Genomic DNA, 22,714 nt, shown 5'->3' with positions numbered 1-22,714 from the left:
TCACCACATGGGTCAGACAGATGAAGCCCAGACGGTTTGGAATTTGAAATGAATCAAACTGTGCAGGTGTTTTGGTGAATCACTGGCGGTTGGTGGTCTCTGCGTCTCTGCATGCTTTTGTTGTTGATGGATCTAGCCGTCAGTCCGTCTATTGTATCTCCGCCTCCATTTATGGATTTGCAAACAACAAATTAAAAGATGAGCTATTTATCCATCCATCTTACCGATGCAACGCTGTCACCGATATAGAAAACCGATGAGATGGAACCAGTTGTCACTGGGTAACAGCTGCACACGGGGGGGTTACAACGGGGCCGGCGACTCGTCTTTAATCCGAACCTTAAAGAACACAGACGCACTGCGCTACACAGTGGAAGGATAAGATGGCTCCCTGATCGTTTCAGGGAGGGCGGCTCGCTGAAACGATGTGCACACACTCAAAACGACAAAGAGAACTAATATTTGGGACGTGAAGAAGGGGTCCACACCTCCCACTGCTGGGTTATCCGTTTAAACACACAACAACACACACACACACACACAACACATTAAACAGACACAACCGGAACAAAATAACGCACAAGAATAGCAGCAGGCAAGATCTAAGCAGAAAGGAAAGTAGTTCAATCTCAATTTATCTGTAAGGGGTAAATTACCAGCGAGGTACAGAAACAGGTATCTTTCCTTGTCTGTGAATGCCACTACACTCTCGCAACATAACTCAGCTACGGCGATTTAACGTCGCCCAAGGTGCAGTGAGTGAAGAAATGAGACAATAGGGAACCTGTACTGTCAGATACACAACAAAAAACAGGACATTCAGGCCCCGTTTACACGAAGGGAAAAACGCAGATATTTCCCACGCGGTTTTGGCCTCTCATTTACACAAAAACGCCGTTGTTATCACAGAAAACTATCATTTCTAAAAACTCCGGCCAAAGTGGAGATTTCTGAAAACGTCGGTTATGTGTTGTCGTGTCAACGGGGAGAAACAGGGTTTTAGGTTCTGAAGCGTCACATTATGCGCCAGGAAATGCTTAACGTCATATGAGCGCCCTATGTTCACAGTTTTTTTGTTACAGGAAGACGCTCGTGTTATTCGTTGTTGTTGATTCTGAGGATTCTGATTGGCTTGCATGGCTTTATCCTTCTCCCTACACTGCCGCCCATAGGTTTGGCATAGTTATAATGGCGCTCGACGGCGTATTTATGCGTTTTGATGTAAACGACAACTTTTTTGAAAACGATGCTGTGTGCACAATGTTATTTTTGAAAACGGAGGGGGGGAAATATTCGTTTCTATAAATACCCTGCTACGTATAAACGTGGCCTCAGCCAGGTACCGAGCCTAACATAGAAGCTCCCGGGAGCTTATAAAGCGAATAACAAATTAGCACGCGGAAGTGCCTGAGCTGGCTCACCTCGATCATTTAGACCGGCTCCACCTCATCTATGGATGTGCTGCTAGTAAACTTACAAACAAACCCAAGTGAGTGACCAACGTTCTCTCCCCCCAGCCCAGTGGCGTCCACCTTCCAGATGGACTGCCGTGCCGTCGGCCGATGGGGCTTCTATCACAGCTGGGTTTCACGGCTGCTTGGAGCTGGTGGTAATGGGCGGTGTTGGTGGTACGGGGAGGACAGAGTCTTCTGGCAGCTGCTGGGCGGCTTATTGCCTCGGCTCGGGCCAGTGAAGCGGAGACTCTCTCTCCTGCGTTGTAATTAGACCCGAGTGTTGACAGAGGACTGGCCCGGGGAGCGAGTGACCTAATAGATACTGACAGGGGGAATGACTTCAAATTAAAAGCGCAGATTCCTCCATGCACTCGTTGGGCCTACATGCATAATGCAGCACAGCTATTAATGGTCCTGACCGGCCAGGTGGGCCTGCCTGCTTTTCTTCTCAATAAGAATATATTATTTTTCTTTGTAAGCTGAGCCTGTTCCCCTTTTCTTTGAGTCCATCTCCGCCTGCTTGCCTGTGTTTCTCTGTCATGTGTCTCATTCAGACGTCTCCAAGAGAAGAACACCTCTTATCTGCCCTTTTCGCGTCTCTTTTCTGGTGTACTTCGGACAGCCTTGCTTATTATTTACTCGGCCACTCTGACCGTATGTTCATTTTATCGAGCATTTTAATAGAAAATGGAGTTTCAAACCACACACAAGTTGTATGTCTCGTGTTGGTACACAGAGATCTTTTTAAAGTCTAAGTCCACCAACTGTTTCGGTTTGAATTTAAATACTGTGAGATTAACTAAAGTGGTTTTGGGCCTAAGACCTCTAGGGATGGGGGGGGGGGGGGGGGGGGGGGGGGGGGTGGTATCCCGTTGGTTATGACCCATTTGTGATATTTTTTAGTACTGTAGTTGTGTAGGGTCAATATAATGAGCGATGTTGTATATGAAATAAAGGACAAAAAAAATCACCATATGTCTGTGAGCTTGAGCATCAATCTGACCCATATATCGAAGACGGAGCTCCACAACATCCACACACACACACACACACACTGTGGCATTACACTATAAGAGTCTGAGAAGCATAACCCTCTCTTGGGCACGGACATCAGAAATCAACCGCTGCCCGTACGAGTCTCCACACATCCACACACACCCTCGCCTTGGTGAACAATGATGGATATCATTGGTTAGCATGCACATCTTCTACCTGAATGACTTGTGGGGAGCCATCAAGATGAAACGGACCCAGTCAAAGTACAAAACAAACAGAAAAGGCACCTGCTTACGTCTGGAAAACTCTGCAATAGAAAGGTTTAAGGGCGGGAAACACTACTGGGGATTAGCCCAATTTGGCCCCGATTTCCCAGATTCAACAATGACATTTTCTGTAAGATTAACCTATGGGTTGGGGCATGTTGAGATTGGATTTTACTTCGCAAAAATGTATCAGGCCCGCACAGATTCAACACATCAATATTAAACATGTTCAATATTTACGAACCGATATCATGTAGTCTGGGGGAACCCCAAGGTCGGCCCAGCACGCAGTGAACGGATTGTTACCTGGGAAAGACGATAGCCAACTGGGAGCCACGCTGACCGATAACCCATGACATAATCCATGGCAAAAAAAAGGGAAAGTGTGATGGAGTTCAACTCCTGCTTGTGACAGATCCAGTCCATGTTCACTCCGTCTCCATGACTTTTGTCAACAGCTCTGTAGGATGTACGCAATGTTTGTTTAAGACAATTGCAATTGCGATCCCTAGGGTTTACGTTTTGAGAATCAGGACTCATTTGTCAGGTAATGGGTTTAATCTGTTATTGTGTGGTGTGACATGTTGGCAAAATCTGCACCAGTGTGATCTATTTAGTGGCATTCATTCGTTCAACTCTCTGAAGCTAAAACTCCAAATACTGCTGCCTTTCCAAACTCTGCAAGCCATGTTCGAACCTGCGCGGGGGAAACATTGGACATATTTTCGAGTCCAACTCCTTAACCACTCAGCCCTGGCGGAGATCCTCCGGTACAGTCAGACTTACGTCTTCCTTTAGTCCTCTGTGTATGCCCCCTTACGTCTCCTCCGACTCCTGTCTTCTTCCGTCCCCTCCCCTCGTTGTTTCTGTCTCGGAAATCACACGCTAAACTGCGCACGCCAAAGCCACCCCCGCTGTGTAGCCGTCTGTGTCACACTAAGCATTCTTATTGTTTCTGGTTCTTCGTTTGTTTGTTTGTTTGTCAGCCGCCGCAGCCGTTTAGGGTTTAGGGTTTAGTGTCGCTCATCCATACCCGAGTAGGACAGGACACAGGCTGGCTGGGCTCATGGGGAAGACATCAGAAACAGCAGAGAAAAGGAAAAAGCTGAGGGAAATAAAGGAGGTCAAGGCTTTAGGCTGCTGGGGTGAAAGAGTGAAAGAGTTTCGTTTTTGATAGGTTAAGTAACAAGACAAACCTCACTCCCCCATTAAGGGTTTAACAGGATCGGCTGATGTTCATGTGGTTGTCAATGCTCATCAACTAACACACACACACACAGATATTCAGCAGATTCTAGAAGGCTGTGATGCTTCTGGATACTCCGTTAATTATTTGTATCAGTTCATTTATATATGCTCAGGCTCAGGGACAACATCCTTTCTCGTTTGTTTTCTATGTTCCAGCCCACGTTGTAAAGCGTCCTAGAGTTTGGAAAGGCGCTATATAAATCTCTTTTACTATTATTATTATTACACTTCCGGCCATCCAACCTAAACTATTTTGTAATATTTATTAGTTTTTATATGAATATGCAGCACATTAAGGGCATCCAGTTTTCTGTTGGGTTTCTTTCAAGGGAAGGGGGTTGCATTCAAGAGAAGTAATAGCCACAGTAGAGGTACAAGGTTGGTTTCAAAGCTCTTCTAACCTTTATAGACAAAGTAACATCGCAAACAACCTCAACCTTCATCCAGTGAAACCTGCGGAAGACAGCCGCATTCATAGATGTCTAATGTTTTTCCTTTCGTCCTTAATATGCTGCTAGTCTATAAAAGTATCAGGACGTGAATGTATTCATTATGAGGTCGATAAGTTCCGTCTAATTTCACATTACATCGTCAGTGTCTCCAGCCATAAATTGGACAGGGCCAGAATGTCTTATGCACCATTTATTATACAGCGGCCTGCATAATGAGTACATAAGGCGAAGGATGTAATGGAATATGTATGATGAATATGGCTGGCACCGCAAGCAAACAGTATTAACACTTTAGCTGGAGCCAGAGGCACCGCCATGAAATTGGAAAATGTGACACGGTGAGGGAAAAAAAGAAGGTAATTTAGACATTAAGAAGCCACCAATATACTGTAAATAGATTACCAGCGAACGTAATCACTTTAACATGTTGGTGGCTCGGATCCTGAAACAACCTGGCAGTAGGACAGCAGCACGTAGCGATGAGAATAAAGACGTACACACAGTATATACCGCAACCATGTGTTAGATTTTGTGCAAAAACAATTAGTTGTGCTTCGCAAGGCCAACGGTTTCTCTCATTGCCTTGTTCAGAGCGTTCCTCTACCTGGTTCAGGTGTGAAGTAGTCTGAATTTGACAAGCGACAACTTTCGCCTGCTAGTTTATTTAGCGCAGCAGTTTTGTGATGAGGGGTGTCGAGTTACTAGCGTTCGGTTCTGGATGACCGTCCGGCCATATGGAGCCTGCCAGCCAGTAGGGCCCGGGCTAAGGATGTCGTTAGGAACACGACAGAGTTCCTAACGACCGTTGGGCGGTTCTCCAGCATCCATTGGGCGCATGGCTCGGTAGTCCTGCTCTGGATAAGGGCTGTCAAAGACAAATCAAAAATGTATTAAAAATGGTTGTATAGGTAAGATTTAGGAGCTGTTATTTGAGTGTACTTTTTTTTAGAAATGCCACTGACATCCATCAGCTATTAGAGAGTGATATGTGCTTTGAGTCGACTGCGCCTGCATCTGAATGAGACAATTTCGATTTGAGTCCTCTCCCTGCTCATTTCTGACCAATCTGGTAATCTGTTCCCTGATAGGTTCAGGGAGTCCCTCTGGAGGGTGAATCTCATTTGCACACATGCGGTTCCACCATAGGGGTATGAAAGCAACACTTCTCCATGCGAAGGATCCCAGGAAGGGAGCAGAGAGTAAGGGGAGGCTGTCATTTTCAGAAAACCTCGCTTCGTTCTGCCCGCTCTATTTACAGCGCCCAAATCGAACCAACAGTGCCTCGGTAATTAAATGTTTTTACTATAATAAAGATATAACAAAGCATATGGATTGTCAACCCAAACACCCCCCACGTGGGACACATGAAAACTAAAATAAAACCCTACATGTGCATCGAAATAAATAAAATGTATTATTGTACATTTGGGCAGAATTCCCGGTAGGAATGGGGTGCTACACACATCACATGCATTTTCCTCAGGGCCCTATCAGTCATGAAACATATTTTCAGGTGGATCAATAGATTGTTTGAGGACCCTGCAGCAGCATTGTCCCGTACTGTATCCCAGTCTAACATTCTTCCCGTGTGAGTCATGTCGTTCTCCCACTCTTTCTTACCAGAAATAGATACGGTCCGGTGTGATCTAAGACTTGCAAAGATGCATGATGCAATTCTCCCAGGTGCACCCAAAACAAAATCTAAAATTGGGTGAACTATTCATTCAGAGCCCCGTGGAATTAGGAATGTTTAAAAGTCTGATCTCCACGTGATAAAACAGAGTAGATTGAGGAGCCGTTTTTGGTTCCAAGTCCCCGAAACCTTGCAACCGGTATAAAGGTTTGTAACATATACAGAGTTGTTTCTATAATATATAGCGACGGTATAGGTCTGTCCATGTAATACCAGAGAAGCGAAGGTCTTCTTCAGGGTCAAGTTCTTCTTCAATCGTATTGATGTTATCAGTTCCTTTTATCTGTATCTCAGGATCCTTCTAGTGGCTAAGGACCAGCAATATGAAAGAGAAGTGGTTCATTGGAAAGTTTGAGAAAGCCCAGTCACCTTGCGAATTATCTTGCTGCAGCCTCGACAATTTAATGTGAGGCCGTTTCCGGTTTTAAAGGAATTAGTTTAGTAAGGAATCAAGCAAGAACTTCTAACTTTAACCAATAATTAACTGGCTGTGCTAAGGGCAGCTTGGAGCTAACTAAGTTAATCGCGGTAAGATATTAATTTTCCCCACAGAAATACGAGATGGGACCAAGGCTGATAAGGGCTTCGACCTTTCGATGTTAATCTATTCTTTTTAGATATATTTGTATAATTTGTCCCTGCCACAGATGAAACAGACTTCCTTATCTTAAATCCTAAATAGTCCCCTTCTTGGGCCACATTGATTCCAGATGGGATAACCACTGTATCTTGCGCTGTATAACGCAGCATCAATGCAGATATTTTTATTGCATTAAGAACCGAATTCTGTAAATCTAATGAAATGAGAACACAAGGTTGAGTTTAGCCACATATAATGCTATCAAGTGGCGGAAGCAGATGTTTTTATGAGGGAGGAAAAACTTGGGACGATCTTGCTAAAAGCAGGGCCAAAGTTTGATCTTCGAGAGCTCACCAAAGATACCGCCATTTTAATCTGTTACATATTTTTCGGCGTCAACAACAAAAGACTCCACAGGGTTGCAGAATTTCCTCCTATGACATTTAGTAGTCATTGAATATTGTCCGAGGCTAAATGCCCCCTCATAAATCCTGCTTGGTCATCATGTATCATCGTACCCCCCTACAACTTTAACTAATCGAAGGTCTATTCCTTTGGTTGGCTAATTGGTCTATGGCTGGAGCCTTCAAGTTTTTTTAGTATAACTGTATTAAGTGCTGTATTCAGGTCTCAATGAGATAACCTCTTTCAGTTGCCGAATTCAATGCAGATAGCAATAATGAGCCCAGAATGTTTCAGGGAGATGGATCCAGCTCAGCTGGTAAGCCATCAATACCTGGGAAACAGGTTAGATTGATCGATTTCAGGGCCAAGAATAGTTGCTTCAAAGAAACCGGTGTGTGGAGTCTCTCTTAATCCTCTGAGGACAGAGCAGGACGATCCAGAACAGTGGATTAGTATCATATTGTTCCTGGGACGTTTCATAAGAGTAAAGTTTAGCAGAATAGTATGTGTCATTTACATTTACATTTAGGCATTAAGCAGACGCTTTTATCCAAAGTAACTGACAACAGTTCATTCACACAACCACATCGGAGTCAACCATGCAGGTTGCCAGCCCATCGGGAGCAGCCGGAGTGAGGTGTCTTGCTCAAGGACACCTCGGGCCGTGGATCAAACTAGCAACTTTCCAGGTACATGTCAACCCGCTCGGCCCCCTGAGCCCAGCCATCCCTTCATTCATCTCTGGAGTGCTTCAGAGCGGACCCCGGGGCATCTTATTGAAGATACAGACCCCTTGCTCTCTTGATGTTCAGGAGTGCGAGCAAGGAGCCACTTCAGCCTGCTCCCTTCTGATGGTCTGATGATCTGATACCCGGCACCGCGATAGAAAATATATCGATTCTGCTGCTGGAAATGATAAAGCACATGTAAGAATCCAATCTATTCTGGAAGACGTTCTATGATGAGTGGGGATAGTCCCAAGCGGTTTTGTAGTCGCTAAACAACTACAAAGTTCAACTCTTTAAAGAGGTGTAATGATTCGGAAGAGTCTGTCTGAGGTGTGGACTCTGATGCCGTTTTCCCATTGGCACTTTTGGCCGTATCGAACCGTACCCTGCACTGCAGCGCTGATTTGCGTTTCAACTACCGGTTAAAACGCGCCGTGCTGGACCGGGGGATTGAGGGGGACTGATGGTCCCGAGATGGACCGTCACCGAGCCCCCAGTTCCAAGTGGGCTGGTTAGTGCTAGCCCTGGTTAGTGTCCGGAGAGCATCGGCCTCTCAATCTGTAGGAATACAGACACATACAAATGCAAGAGTTCTGGTGTATGAGACGCATATATTTATACATCTAGGCAATAGTTTCCAACAGCTTGATTCTTTATTATTCGTTCGTTCCTATAACTATATAAGCCTGTTTCAAAAGGGTAATAAAGCGCCGGATAGAAGCGCACCAAGGTGATAGTGTTACTTTTTACGATATTCTCCTGCAGAACAAAATAGCTTGTTGATAGAAGCGCACCAAGGTGATAGTGTTACTTTTAAATTGTTCTGACATTAATATGAGTTCCCCTAGCCTACGTATGCTCCCCCAGTAGCTAGAACTTTCGTTGGGTGTAAAACGAGCACTAGGCATTCTGCTCCGCCTTTGAAAAAACGAAGCTCAGACACGCTGTTTTGGCCCGGCAATAGATACGACCGTGTGAGCGCCACGTGTGTGTGTGTGTGTGTGTGTGTGTGTGTGTGTGTGTGTGTGTGTGTGTGTGTGTGTGTGTGTGTGTGTGTGTGTGTGTGTTTGTGTGTGTGTGTGTGTGTGTGTGTTTGTGTGTTTGTGTGATTACACACACTGTAACGCAAGTGTTGTACACTTCCTTGTTATTTGGATAAGCGTTCGGCTGTTGGTGTTATGGCGCATAACACGTCGGACTCTCTTCTACGGTATTTACACAAAGAGACTCGTAGTTGGGGTTATCTCAGCCATGGTTGAGAAGGAATTGGGGGAAAGGAACTTTGGCTTTGACTCCCTCAAGAACATGAACCACGACATGGAGGAGAAAGGGATTGTTGGCCGCGAATGTCTCCCGCTTGAGCCCCGCTTCCCGCTGCCGAGGGACCACCGCCTCGGCGCTGCAGGAGGCGGAGGTGCCTTAGCGCTGACCGCTGCCGAGGCGGTGGTCCCTCAGCAGCGAGGCTCCGGCGGGAGACAGACGCGGTCATCAATCCCTTTCTCCTCCATGTCGTGGTTCCGTCTACTTCAGATTGATGCGGACGTGGAAGAACCAGAGACGTCGGAGAACCCGACGCAGTCGTTTGTGATTCATAATATCATAATATAGGTGCACACAGCTTTTGGCCGTGATAATATTTATTATTTGATAAAGATATCTATGTATTAAATGATATTATTTAGATATAGAGCTCCAGGACTGTAACGCAAGTGTTGTACACTTCCTTGTTACTTGGATAACCGTTGGTGTTATGGCGCATAACACGTCGGACTCTCGTCTCTGGTATTACCACAACGAGACTCGTAGTGGGGGTTAACTCAGTGGAAGAAACCAGAGACGTCGGAGAACCCGACGCAGTCGTTTCAGATTCATAATATCGTCTGGAGGCTCACACAGCTTTTGGCCGTGATAATTATAAGATATAGATATCTATGTATAATATGATGAATATAATCTAGAATATTTACAGAACACGGCCTCCCCATTGCGATACATCCGCTGTAAACAAAGCGCATGGTACCGTGGCCGCAAGCTGCTCAGGAACACACCCCCACCCTCCTCATGACCCGCCTCTCTCCTCCTCATTTGCATTAAAGCTACAGACACCGAAACGGCGCGTTTGGTGAAAGCTCAATGTGCGACTGGCTCGGAGTGGCTGTAATTCTGCACCACGGCTGAATCACAGTATTTGAACGTCTTCAAATACTGTGTTTGGGGCCCACTAATATCGATATTAAAGCATCCATAAAGTAGCATGCCATGGGACCTTTAAACAAACTAACTGAAATGAATCGACTCTCCGTGAGCTATTGAGATTAGGAAGCAAAAAAAGAGGTCAAACTAAATTGATCATTGCAGATATCACTGTGTGTGTCACGGTCTGTCTGAAACAACCAAAATATATAAAATGTGTTTTAAACGAATCAATCCCATTTTATGGTCGGCTATAATGAATTTGGCACTGAAAGTGTTGTTTTGTCGTCGACTCAAGACAAGCATATCATCGGTTAAAGACCTTTAAGCGGGAAGACGGGTTGTAGAGGCAATGCAAATCCCCGCCCCGGTGGTCACCAAGTTCTCATGAGATATTTTCTACCTCTAAACTACTTTACAAAATTGTATTTGTATCTGAACCAGTGAGAAAAAAAATAATCTCTCAGCAACGGTAGTTCTTTGGTGATCCCTGGGAAGAAGGTTGGCTCTTAAATAGTGGCTGCATCAACATTCACAAAAAAACTGTTTTCTAACCTTGTTAAAATGTACCACAATATGCCAGCCTCTCTGTCGTCTGCACTTACAGTCTCGTTGCTGTAATTTAGTTTGCGTTTCATCAAAATCTCAACACCCTTGGTACATGAGCCATCTGCCGAAGCAGCCAATGGCTTGGATGTTTTATTCTGTTACCTGACGAATTCTACTTGTTGAAGATCTGTCTCCTGCTATGCCTGCTATGCTCAAGTGTTACCTGAATAAAAATAAAGATAATAGTCTTTTTCAAGGCCAATTAAGAAGTCTAGTATTAAGTGAAAAGCAGCTTTTGTCAGCAAACACTGATTTTTTTTTAACATAGCACTACATGGAACATAAAAATGTAAAAATAAAAGTAAAAGTTTAGAGAAGTAGGAAGTTGGGAAATAAAGTGTGACACAACGCAATGTGTGTCAATTAACTAAGACATAAACCCCCTTTCTGAACTATAAATTTCGGTTTTAACGTGTGAGAAGTTGTCAATCTTTAAATGTCAGCGTCCTCCTTTTTTAAATAGTGATAATAATAACAATATAAATACATTAATAAAAAACATAAACAAATATTAATAATGACAACAATAGGGCTCTAGTCATGGTGGACTGAAATTCTAACCACTCGATTTTTTAATTTGCTTTGATTGATGGTTGAAATAGAAAATCGCTACAAAAGCAATGTTGTTGTTTTTCCTCGCATGGCAGCGCTGGAGACAATGCTAAAGAATGAAAGCCAAGAGGCATTGTGTGCGCTGTGTGTATAGATGCATGTTTGGACGCTGTAGTCGGTGGTATTCTCTGATAACCATTCATAATCTGCACGGGAGGAAGGGGAGGCTGCCGAAGGATGCTAGCGCTAGGTTATGTTAGTCCATGGGCCGGCCATAAGCCTTGTTGGTAGCTATACTCAACGTTGCACCACTGTAACAACCTTTATGTTATATTATGTTAGTTCCATGTTTCTTCATGTATAATCGGGTTCATCTGCTGAAGTATGAAGAACGCTACTTCAACGCCTGCTTCCCCTCAACCTGACTGACTATGGTACCCTATGACACGACTGCTGCACACAGTGCAGTCTACCTGGTAGCCTAAATATCACCTGGGCCTGGCTGCTGTTTGGAGGAGGTCGGTGGGTTCCGGATCCAATCTTCTATTTTAGGTCTTATTCTGCGTTGAATGTAATCGGTCGCGTTGAATGGGGCAACAATGGATTAAGAGGCTCTTGAGCCACCGGCGATTGTCCTAGCAATCAGAATTTGGTCGGACAAGAGTGTTGTAGGGGAAGATCGTTCTTGATTTAGCCCTCTTGTTTACACCTCAGTAGTTCGCCAAACGAAGAGGATGATTCAATTCAAAATGCAGTTATAAAGTCCTTTATCCAAAATAGACCACAGAGCCAAGACGCGATGTTGCATCCTTTATTGGCGGGCTCTCAACAGGCTATCCCAACCACAGGGCCGTCCTCCTACAGGGTTTACTCTCTCCCTGATCTCCTTTGGTCTGTGTTTGATTCATCCGGATACTAAACAGTATATTTACTTTCTGTTTTGTGTTTTCTTCTTTTATATATTGGTCAGTGTTGAGAGCAAAGGGTTAACCAAAGTCAAATTCTTTGTTTGTTATGCAAACCTGGCCAACAAAGCTGAATCTGAATCTGAATCACATACACAAAAAGGTTCAAACAACAGATTTCCTATCGGGTTACCATTATTTGTTGAAGCCAATCAGAAACTGGCCACTCCCTCTAAATGGATGAACAAGCAGGAGGTAAAACCAGTGTGAGGAAGGGCATCTGTTGTTTAACTGATATAGGAAACAAGGCCATGTAATGCCAAGCCTCTAAATGCTTGCTGATGAACTGCTTAAGAACACTTCTCCAGCATATCAACCAACCTACCAGAATGGGTAAGCCCTAAAAAAATAATAAAAATTAAATATATATAAGTAAATAGAAATAAAATAAAAATAAAGAGAGATTTGGAAGCAATCTGTTGCTGAGAAATTACCTAGAGCATTACACGTATCAGTAACGTCACACTTAACCAAATGACAGCTAAGAAAAGATATTCGGCTAAGGTGATGGTTGATGTTCAAGCAGATATTATTCTGCATACCCAAGATTGAGGCTGCGTTTGACAGCCATTCGCAAATCCAAAGAAAAACAAAACCCTTTCGATTCATTCGATTCCAAAACAGTCTTGCGATAGCTGATGATCCATAAACTGGCTCGTTTAAAAAACACAAAGAAAATATCCCAATTAAGCATTAGTAAGATAGCTTACTAGATCATATAAACATGTGAACAAGCCGGAAAAGCCAATAAACTTTTCCATAAGCTAGGAAGCAACTATAACAAAGAACCGTCTCAAATCTCCTTCAATTCTTATTCACTTCTATAAAACAGAAAGCAGAGTCTGAAGAGAACCACTCTGCTTCCTCGCCAACTCAAAGTTCTTCTTCTCTCCCTGAAACGTTGACCTGTGTAACCGCAGGATTCATTCCTAAACTGTCCATGCCTTCTTGCCAGAGCTCAGATCTCATTCCTTTGCAGAGTTCTCCCGGAGCGCTGCTCAGCGCATCTCTCCAGGGGGGAAACCGTTTAGGCGCGATGAATTTGCTTTGCACGCACCTTGAAGTAGGGGCTTGGCGATCAGGATACAGCAGTAGTGGGCTTATCATAAGAGGATGATAGTGGGCTTATCAGTTTCGGTGTGCTTGATCAATCGCCTGGGGCAGGGTTGAAGACGTTAGTGACCTGTGGAATCAAAGTTACTTAAAAGCACCTTGTCCATTCTTCCTCTGTCCTAGAGTTGGTGGGGTTTCTGTCGTAGCTTCTCAAGCTCGTAGAGGCAGTGGCTGTTGTCTCTCTCAACTTGTCGTGTGTGGCCCTGCAGTGCCTCCTACGGTTTTTCTATGTTCTTGGCCAGGCTCTTATCTTAGCTTTAAGTGTGAACAATAACAATGTTTCAGAAAATAGATTTTCAAGTGTACCCTTTTTTCTTTTACTAGTGTTTCTGCTAGCATGCTAGAGACAATCCCCATCATTGATTTTAAAGTCAAAAGTTGAAGTAAAGAATTTATTTAAGCGATGGAAGGGTTGTGGGCATGAGCTTGGCGTGATGTGTCCTTCTCGCTGTGAGCCTCGCTGGAGGTCTCTTACCTACACTGATTCTGAAGGTGCAAAGTTTACGATTTTTTGTCAGAATGTGAAAAAATTATGTTAGACTCCATGACTAAGTCGTCGATGTATTGTGTTGCAATACGTTGCAATTCGTTATTATATTTTACAACAAACGGACCACAAACTATAGAGGACCAAGCGTGCCATGGATTATAATTAAAGAACGTTTAATCACTGTCACGGCTAAATCCAAAACCATTATTAAAATATGCTACATATCTGACAGATTTCTCTACATTAATTAGCCTCGATGCTAACCTATGTGTTGCTCTTTCAGAGAGTAATGAGATCTGAGGATCGTGGGAAATGGAGTCTCACAGGTCGACAATAACAAACTGCTTCTATAATTAAAGACTACAATTGGGAGTGATTTCTCCACAAACCTATTTGAACACGCATCGTAATGAAATGTGGGATATATTAAATGTGGCCTTGGCACACTTGGATCCTAGCGCTGTTGTTTTTGTCGTGAGGCGAGCTCAGTGGCACCTTTAAGGTTAGTGAGATGATGAGATTTGATATTAATTGAATTTGTGGATCAGTTGAACTGGCAAATGGCTGCCCGGGAGCCTTGAGCTTAAGGGAGCGGGGGGACCTTGACCAGGTCCGGGTTCTGAAGGGACAACTCACGGCTGCTGTGGTAACTGCATTCTGCACTGAAGCGGTCCGTGTGGAGGCTGTCAGCCTCTTCTGGGCCAAGGCTGGGATCCTATGAACAGTGAAAAAAGAGGGAGTCATTTATTACTATTATTATTATTATTATTATTTGGTTGGCTTTAATTTCTTTGTAATGTCTTGGTTTACATCTGTGAAGGGATGTTTGATTAATGCTGTCCCCTTATGTCTCCCTCCCTCTCCCTCTCTCCCTCTCCCTCCCCCCCTCTCTCTCTCTCTCTCCCCCTCTCTCTCCCCCTCTCTCTCTCTCTCTCTCTCTCTCTCTCTCTCTCTCTCTCTCCCCCTCTCTCTCTCTCTCTCTCTCTCTCTCTCTCTCTCTCTCTCTCTCTCTCCCCCTCTCTCTCCCCCTCCCTCTCCCCCTCCCTCTCCCCCTCTCTCTCTCTCTCTCTCTCTCTCTCTCTCTCTCTCCCCCTCTCTCTCCCCCTCCCTCTCCCCCTCCCTCTCCCCCTCTCTCTCTCTCTCTCTCTCTCTCTCTCTCTCTCTCTCTCTCTCTCTCTCTCTCTCTCTCTCTCTCTCTCTCTCTCTCTCTCTCTCTCTCTCTCTCTCTCCCTAGCTGGGGGGCACCATGTACAACACGGGGAAGCACGTCTCCCTGCGGCCGGACAAGGCCCACCTGGTCAACATCTCGGGGGGCCCTCTGGGATACAGCTACCGGCTGGAGGAGGTGCGCCTGCACTTCGGGAGCGAGGACTACCAGGGCTCCGAGCACCTCCTCAACGGACAGGGCTTCCCCGGAGAGGTCAGGGGTCACACGCACGCAAACGCACGCACGCACACACTCACCTGACCGGCTCCCGTTTCCTTTTCATCGACCTCTCTGAATAAACGGCCTCCATCTCCTTCTAAACACACCGTGTCCGTTCAACACCGCACAACACAACACAACGTAGATCAACACAACACAACACCAAACAACACACACATGCACTTGGTCCTAAAGGAATCTGATGTTGATGTCATCCTTCAACATGACGGGGGTATGGTGGTCGGTCTTCCTGTGCTCGATGTACTTAAATCCAAACATCCTTGTGGTCCACGCTCGATATAACGTTCATAACCCGATTTGCTTGAAAAGCGGTAATTATCGCTACTTTTCTTGAATAATTGTGCACTTAAATCACTTTGCATGTAAAATGACTCAGGTGGCACAACATAAGGAGCATGTGTAGGTGTAAGCTGCAGCTTTTATGTTCCTTCTTAAAGAAACAGAACGCAATTGAACCAAAATACATTTTTAAAAACCAATATTAGGTGGTCCTGCGCTGATATTTTTATATATTAGATCATGACTTTATTCGGTTAGACCTCAAGCCTGCTTCGTGGATCTGATCGCACACGGGGACACATCACTGCTGGCAGCGTGGCGGCTTCCTAAACTGGCTTCTCAAACTGCCCGGGCGCTCGTGATCCAGGTCTTAGTATAGAGCGGTACGACAGCGGCCTCGCTGTGCCTGCTCCGGCGGATAACGAAGGTAACGGGGTGGAACAGCCAGAAACAGTCCACACTATGCCGCTCCACATAAACCTTCCTTTTACACCACTCAAACCATTTCTAATTCAATCTATCTTGCTTCGGCAACACTGCACTTTAGTCATCATGAGATGAGGATGAGATGAGAAACGTACCAGGTGTCGTTTTGATGGATCAACGTGGCGCTGATTTCGGCCCCCTGTCTTAGGCAAATGTGTCCGTGCGTGCACATGGAATGTTCTTTAGTGTGTGTGTGTGTGTGTGTGTGTGTGTTGTGTGTGCTGCTCGTTCTAGGCATTAGTTTTAATGCACAATGTAGGGAACTAATGGTGAAGTCGCTGCCATGGCAACCGCTAAAGCGAAGGTCCGCCGCAATTCATGGTGGAATTATGTGGTGAGAAAAATAAATCAACATTATGAGGTGTATTAACTCTTTGCTCGCAAAAGGGGTCCCAACCCTGAATAACGCATCACAATTAGGACTGAACCACGAGGCCAACATGTGCATTTCACGCATCTCGGACCGAATATTGAATAGACCGCTGGCTTAGTATTCTTTGACGTCGTTATCTGCCCAAACAACTCTTGTCTTTACCTTAATGCACCCACACACACCTATTACTAATAGAGGCCTTCATTATTCCTTTCACACACACACACTCACACGCACACGCACACACGCACACACAGCCAGGTGCACACAGTCTCAGTTAAAAGGCCTCCTAATATTCAAATAGGATAAACGTTCTCCGGCTGACAGACAAACAGACAAGTTCATGATGATTAATGACAGCGTTATAATTCACCAGTGATAGGGGATAACTGAATAGATGGCACATGGGTGCACTCACGCACACACACACACACACACACACACACCCATGCACTCACACACACATACACACACAAACAAACACACACACATACACACACACACGTACACTCATGTTTTCATTCCCTCTAATTCACATCATAGCTCTCGCTCCTTCTATTCCATTCGGCGTCTCTCCCTCCCTTTCTCTGTCTCTCGCTCTGTCTCTCTCGCATGTCATCGGCTATGATGCTTTCAGCTCATCAGGTATAACCAATCGAATCAAAGCCTGTCTCTCACTATGAAGCACAAAGAAAGTAACCTGATTGTTTTGTCATTTTGTATGCGCTGACATTGTTTTCACCCTGACTTGCGCCTAGTAACAGAAACACACACACACACACACACACACACCAGGGCTCCAGAGTGCGCCTAATTTGGGCGCACTCTGGAGCCTCTGGAGCACATGCGCCTAGAATTCGGGGTAGTGCGACCAAATATTTTATTTGGGCGCACCGGTGCGACTGAAAATGTATCTGGTATAATTATTATCATTATTTATTTTTACAGAGCAGTCTATTCATAATATCGTAATGACCACGGAAGAGGCAGTGAATGAAGTATTGATTAGACAGCAATTTATTAAATACCTAATAATCCGTTGGAACACGCGAGACCGGTAACAATAGCAACGCCGGTAAACAAACCCGCGAAGCCCAATCCAGGGGCCTGTACTACGAAGCTCGATTAGAGGGTTAGCGAGGTATGTTGAGCTGAAAGCCTGGGTTAGCTGTACCATGAAAGTCGATCTCTTTAAGCGTCGCTGTATCACCATGGTGACTTACGCTCGCAACCAAACCTGGTTGGGAGCAGCTTTTCAGCGAGTCTACCCGGAGATCGGCTACTTATCTCGGCGTGCGCAGCTTCCTAGCCCCTCCTCCGATAATGGCGTCACCATTTGTGGGTGTTCCCATGGACCTCGGCGCACCTACCGTACAGGCGTCTCTCCGGAGACAGAGGGTTTTTCGGGACAGAACCGATCCCTTGGCATTGTCTGATGATATTCTTTATGAGAGATACAGATTCGGCATTTATTTAAGGCATTTAAATAAATGCCTGGAACCGTCACCTTATCGTGGTGGAGAGGTTTGCGTGTCCCTGTGAACCTGAGAGCTGTGTTGTCGGGAGCTTTGTGCTCCTGGTAGGGTCTCTCATGGCAGAGTGGTCTCAGGTGAGGGGCCAGACTAAGAATGGTTCAAAAAAAAACTCCAATGAAGAACGAAAAAAGAGGAGATGTGACCCGGCCCGGAGGAAGCCCGGGGCCCCCGTCTGGAGCCAGGCCCAGACGGAGGGCTCGATGGCGAGCGCCTGGTGGCCGGGTTTGCCACGGAGCCCGGTCGGGCACAGCCCGAACAAACTACGTGGCACCCCCCCTCTCTTCATCCCATGGGCCCACCACCTGTGGGAAGACCCGTTGGGGTCGGGTGCGCAGCCACATGGGTGGCAGCGAAGGTCAGGGGTCTCGACGGACCAGACCCGGGCGGCAGAAGCTGGCTCTGGGGACGTGGAACGTCACCTCGCTGTGGGGAAAGGAACCGGAGCTTGTGAGGGAGGTGGAGCGCTATCAGTTAGATCTGGTGGGGCTTACCTCCACGCACAGTCTCAGCTCTGGTACCGTACTCCTGGATAAGGGTTGGACTCTATTCTTCTCCGGAGTTGCCGAGGGCGTGAGGCGCCGGGCGGGTGTGGGGATACTCATAAATCCCCGGCTGAGCGCCGCGGTGTTGGAGTTTACCCCGGTAGACGAGAGGGTCGCCTCCCTGCGCCTAAGGGTTGTAGGGGGGAAAACTCTGACTGTTGTTTGTGCATATGCACCAAACAGCAGCTCAGAGTACTCGGCCTTCTTGGAGACCCTGAATGGAGTCCTGTATGGGGCTCCAGTAGGGGACTCCGTAGTTCTGCTGGGAGACTTCAACGCCCACGTGGGCAACGATGGAGACACCTGGAGAGGCGTGGTGGGGAGGAACGGCCTCCCTGATCTAAACCCGAGCGGTCGTTTGTTATTGGACTTCTGTGCTAGTCATGGATTATCCATAACAAACACCATGTTCGAACATAAGGGTGCTCATAAGTGTACCTGGTACCAGAGTACCCTAGGCCGAAGATCGATGATCGATTTCGTGATCGTGTCATCTGACCTGAGGCCGCATGTTTTGGACACTCGGGTAAAGAGAGGGGCGGAACTGTCAACCGACCACCATCTGGTTGTGAGTTGGATCAGGGAATGGGGGAAATTTCCGGATAGACCTGGTAAGCCCAAACGAGTAGTGCGGGTGAACTGGGAACGTCTGGAGGAGGCCCCCGTCCTAGGTATCTTCAACTCACACCTCCGGCGGAGCTTTTCTGGCATTCCTGTGGAGGTTGGGGGCATTGAGCCGGAGTGGGCGGTGTTCAAAGCCTCCATTGCTGAAGCTGCGGTGGCTAGCTGTGGCCTCAGGGTCTTAGGCTCCTCAAGGGGCGGTAACCCTCGGACACCGTGGTGGACACCGGTGGTCAGGGAAGCCGTCCGACTGAAGAAGGAGGCCTTCCGGGATATGATATCCTGGAGGACTCCTGACTTGGTTGCAGGGTACCGACAGGCTCGAAGGGCTGCAGCGGCTGCCGTGTCGGAGGCTAAGCAGCGGGTGTGGGAGAAGTTCGGAGAGGCCATGGAGAAGGACTTTCGGTCGGCACCAAAGTGTTTCTGGAAGACTATCCGGCACCTCAGGAGGGGGAAACGGGGAACCATCCAAGCTGTGTACAGTAAGGATGGGACTCTGTTGACCTCAACTGAGGAGGTCGTCGGACGTTGGAAGGAACACTTTGAGGAACTCCTGAATCCGAATAACACGCCCTCTATGTTGGAGGCAGAGCTCGAGGTTGATGGTGTTTCGTCGTCAATTTCCCTGGTGGAGGTCACTGAGGTAGTCAAACATCTCCGCAGTGGCAAAGCCCCAGGGATTGATGAGATCCAGCCAGAAATGCTAAAGGCTCTGGGTGTTGAGGGGCTGTCATGGTTGACACGCCTATTCAACATCGCGTGGGAGTCGGGTACAGTGCCAAAGGAGTGGCAAACCGGGGTGGTGGTTCCCCTGTTCAAAAAGGGGGACCAGAGAGTGTGTGCCAATTACCGGGGTATCACACTTCTCAGCCTCCCTGGTAAAGTCTACTCCAAGGTGCTGGAAAGGAGGGTTCGGCCGATCGTCGAACCTCAGATTGAAGAGGAACAATGCGGTTTTCGCCCCGGACGTGGAACTACGGACCAGCTCTTCACTCTCGCAAGGATCCTGGAGGGGGCCTGGGAGTATGCCCATCCGGTCTACATGTGTTTTGTGGATCTGGAGAAGGCGTATGACCGGGTCCCCCGGGAGAAACTGTGGGAGGTGCTGCGGGAGTATGGGGTAAGGGGGTCTATCCTCAGGGCCATCCAATCTTTGTACTCCCAAAGCGAGAGCTGTGTTCGTGTTCTCGGCAGCCAGTCAGTTTCGTTCTCAGTGGGTGCTGGTCTCCGCCAGGGCTGCGCCTTGTCACCAATCCTGTTTGTGATATACATGGACAGGATATCGAGGCGTAGTCGTGGTGGGGAGGGGTTGCAGTTCGGTGGTCTGAGGATCTCGTCACTGCTTTTTGCAGATGATGTGGTCCTCATTGGATCATCGGCCTGTGACCTTCAGCACTCACTGGATCGGCTGGCGGCCGAGTGTGAAGCGGCTGGGATGAGGATCAGCACCGCTAAATCTGAGGCCATGACTCTTAGCAGGAAACCGGTGGATTGCTTACTCCGGGTAGGAAATGAGTCCTTAGCCCAGGTGAAGGAGTTCAAGTACCTCGGGGTCTTGTTCGCGAGTGAGGGTACTATGGAGCGTGAGATTGGCCGGAGAATCGGAGCAGCGGGGGCGGTATTGCGTTCGCTTTACCGCACCGTTGTAACGAAAAGAGAGCTGAGCCGCAAGGCAAAGCTCTCGATCTACCGGTCGATCTTCGTTCCTATCCTCACCTATGGTCATGAGGGCTGGGTGATGACCGAAAGGACGAGATCGCGGGTACAAGCGGCCGAGATGAGTTTTCTCAGAAGGGTGGCTGGCGTCTCCCTTAGGGATAGGGTGAGAAGCTCAGCCATCCGTGAGGAACTCGGATTAGAGCCGCTGCTCCTTTACTTAGAAAGGAGTCAGCTGAGGTGGTTCGGGCATCTGGTAAGGATGCCCACTGGGCGCCTTCCTTGGGAGGTGTTTCAGGCACGTCCAGTGGGGAGGAGACCTCGGGGAAGACCCAGGACTAGGTGGAGAGATTATATCTCAACACTGGCCTGGGAACGCCTCGGGATCCCCCCGTCAGAGCTGGTCAATGTGGCCCGGGAAAGGGAAGTCTGGGGCCCCTTGCTTGAGCTGCTCCCCCCGCGACCCGACCCCGGATAAGCGGATGACGATGAGGATGATGAGGATTTATTTAATGGTCAAAATATTATTAATCAATGGCGTAAATATCGACGGTGCAACCGGTGCAGCTGCCCGGTTGCCCCCCCCCGTCAACAACTCAGCGACTACATTAAAAATGTAGTCGCACCAGTGCACCCAAGGAAAAAGTTAGTCTGGAGCCCTGCACACGCACGCACACACACACACACACACACACACACACACACACACACACACACACACACACACACACACACACACACACACACACACACACACACACACACACACAACTGGAGTGTTTTCGAGCTCCTTATTTTTGGACTTACCTCCTGTTTACCATGTACTTTTATCTTTTATTTTGCTTGGTTTATTCTTCAAAAAGCAGTCAACCCTAATATATGCACTGTTGTGTTGTAATCAAACCCTATCTTCAGAGAGGGAGAGAGAGCGTGAGATAGGGAGAGAGGGAGAGAGAGAGAGAGAGAGAGAGAGTGTGAGAGAGGGAGAGAGACAGATAGATAGAGCGACTTCGAGAGAGGGGGAGAGAGAGAGAGCAAGATAGAGTTTGAGAGAGGGAGAGAGAGAGCCAGATAGATAGATAGATAGATAGATAGATAGAGAGAGAGAGAGAGAGAGAGAGAGAGAGAGAGAGAGAGAGAGAGAGAGAGAGAGAGAGAGAGAGAGAGAGAGAGAGGGGGAGAGAGAGAGAGAGAGAGAGAGAGACTGGCCGTGTTTGCTTGTGTTGATGGAACGACAGAAACATTTGGGATGTTATTCTGCCTTGTCCTTCCCTCTCATGTCCTGTCCTATATCCTACCCCTGTGTGCGTGTGCGTGCGTGTGCGTGTGCGTGTGCGCGTGTGTGTGTGTGCGAGCGTGTGTGCAGGTCCAGCTTATCCATTACAACCAGGACCTGTACGCCAACTACAGCGAGGCCGTCCGGAGCCCGCACGGTATCGCCGTGGTAACCATCTTCATCAAGGTCAGTGTGTGTGTGTGTGTGTGTGTGTGTGTGTGTGTGTTATTGTGTGTGTGTGTGTTTGAGTGTGTGTGTATGTGTGTGTGGGGGGGTTGCTAAACTCTGATAGAAGGTCAAGGTGGTACCGAGCGTAATACCTTTTAAAAGTTGTCCCGCCCTTATTATCTGTGTGGATTGTACATACTACCTACATCCTATTACATTATACTTATGTATTTAATATAGTTTAATTACATTATATATTAACTTCATTTGTACTTTATTTGGTGCCTTCTCTTCTTTTATACTTTGTTGGATCCAAATATTGCTTTGGCTATGTTATTTTTCCTCCTACTAATAAAGCTATTTTGAATCTGGCTGAAGATGGGGTTAGGGGGGGAGATGATTAACCTGTGATAATTGCATCTGTTCCGAGCCCTTTGCACTGCCCGGACAATTTGCCCGCTTCCACTCTGACAGTGACGGATCCTCCACTTAGTTTTACATTAAAAGTGCTTTCTCCTAACGCAATAAACTGTGAGCAGCAGACACCGAGATCACGTTTCACTTAACACCAAAGCGCCGTTCTTCTG

At 46.9% G+C, this 22,714-nt stretch overlaps 1 protein-coding gene across 1 annotated transcript in view; it reads left to right on the top strand.

Moving 5' to 3' along the window:
• The window catches only part of LOC115559619 (carbonic anhydrase-related protein 10), a gene marked incomplete in the record, with an annotated part of 47,668 nt that overhangs the window by 16,245 nt on the left and 8,709 nt on the right, over positions 1-22,714 (top strand). The window contains 2 exon segments of the mRNA XM_030378585.1: positions 14,979-15,164; positions 22,050-22,145. Of these exon segments, the coding sequence (XP_030234445.1) occupies positions 14,979-15,164; positions 22,050-22,145 (282 nt within the window).

The sequence above is a fragment of the Gadus morhua genome, chromosome 2 (assembly GCF_902167405.1).
Source record: "Gadus morhua chromosome 2, gadMor3.0, whole genome shotgun sequence".
Taxonomy (NCBI): domain Eukaryota; kingdom Metazoa; phylum Chordata; class Actinopteri; order Gadiformes; family Gadidae; genus Gadus; species Gadus morhua.
The sequence above is the reverse complement of the archived record's forward strand: the minus strand, read 5'-3'. Positions and strand labels throughout refer to the sequence as shown.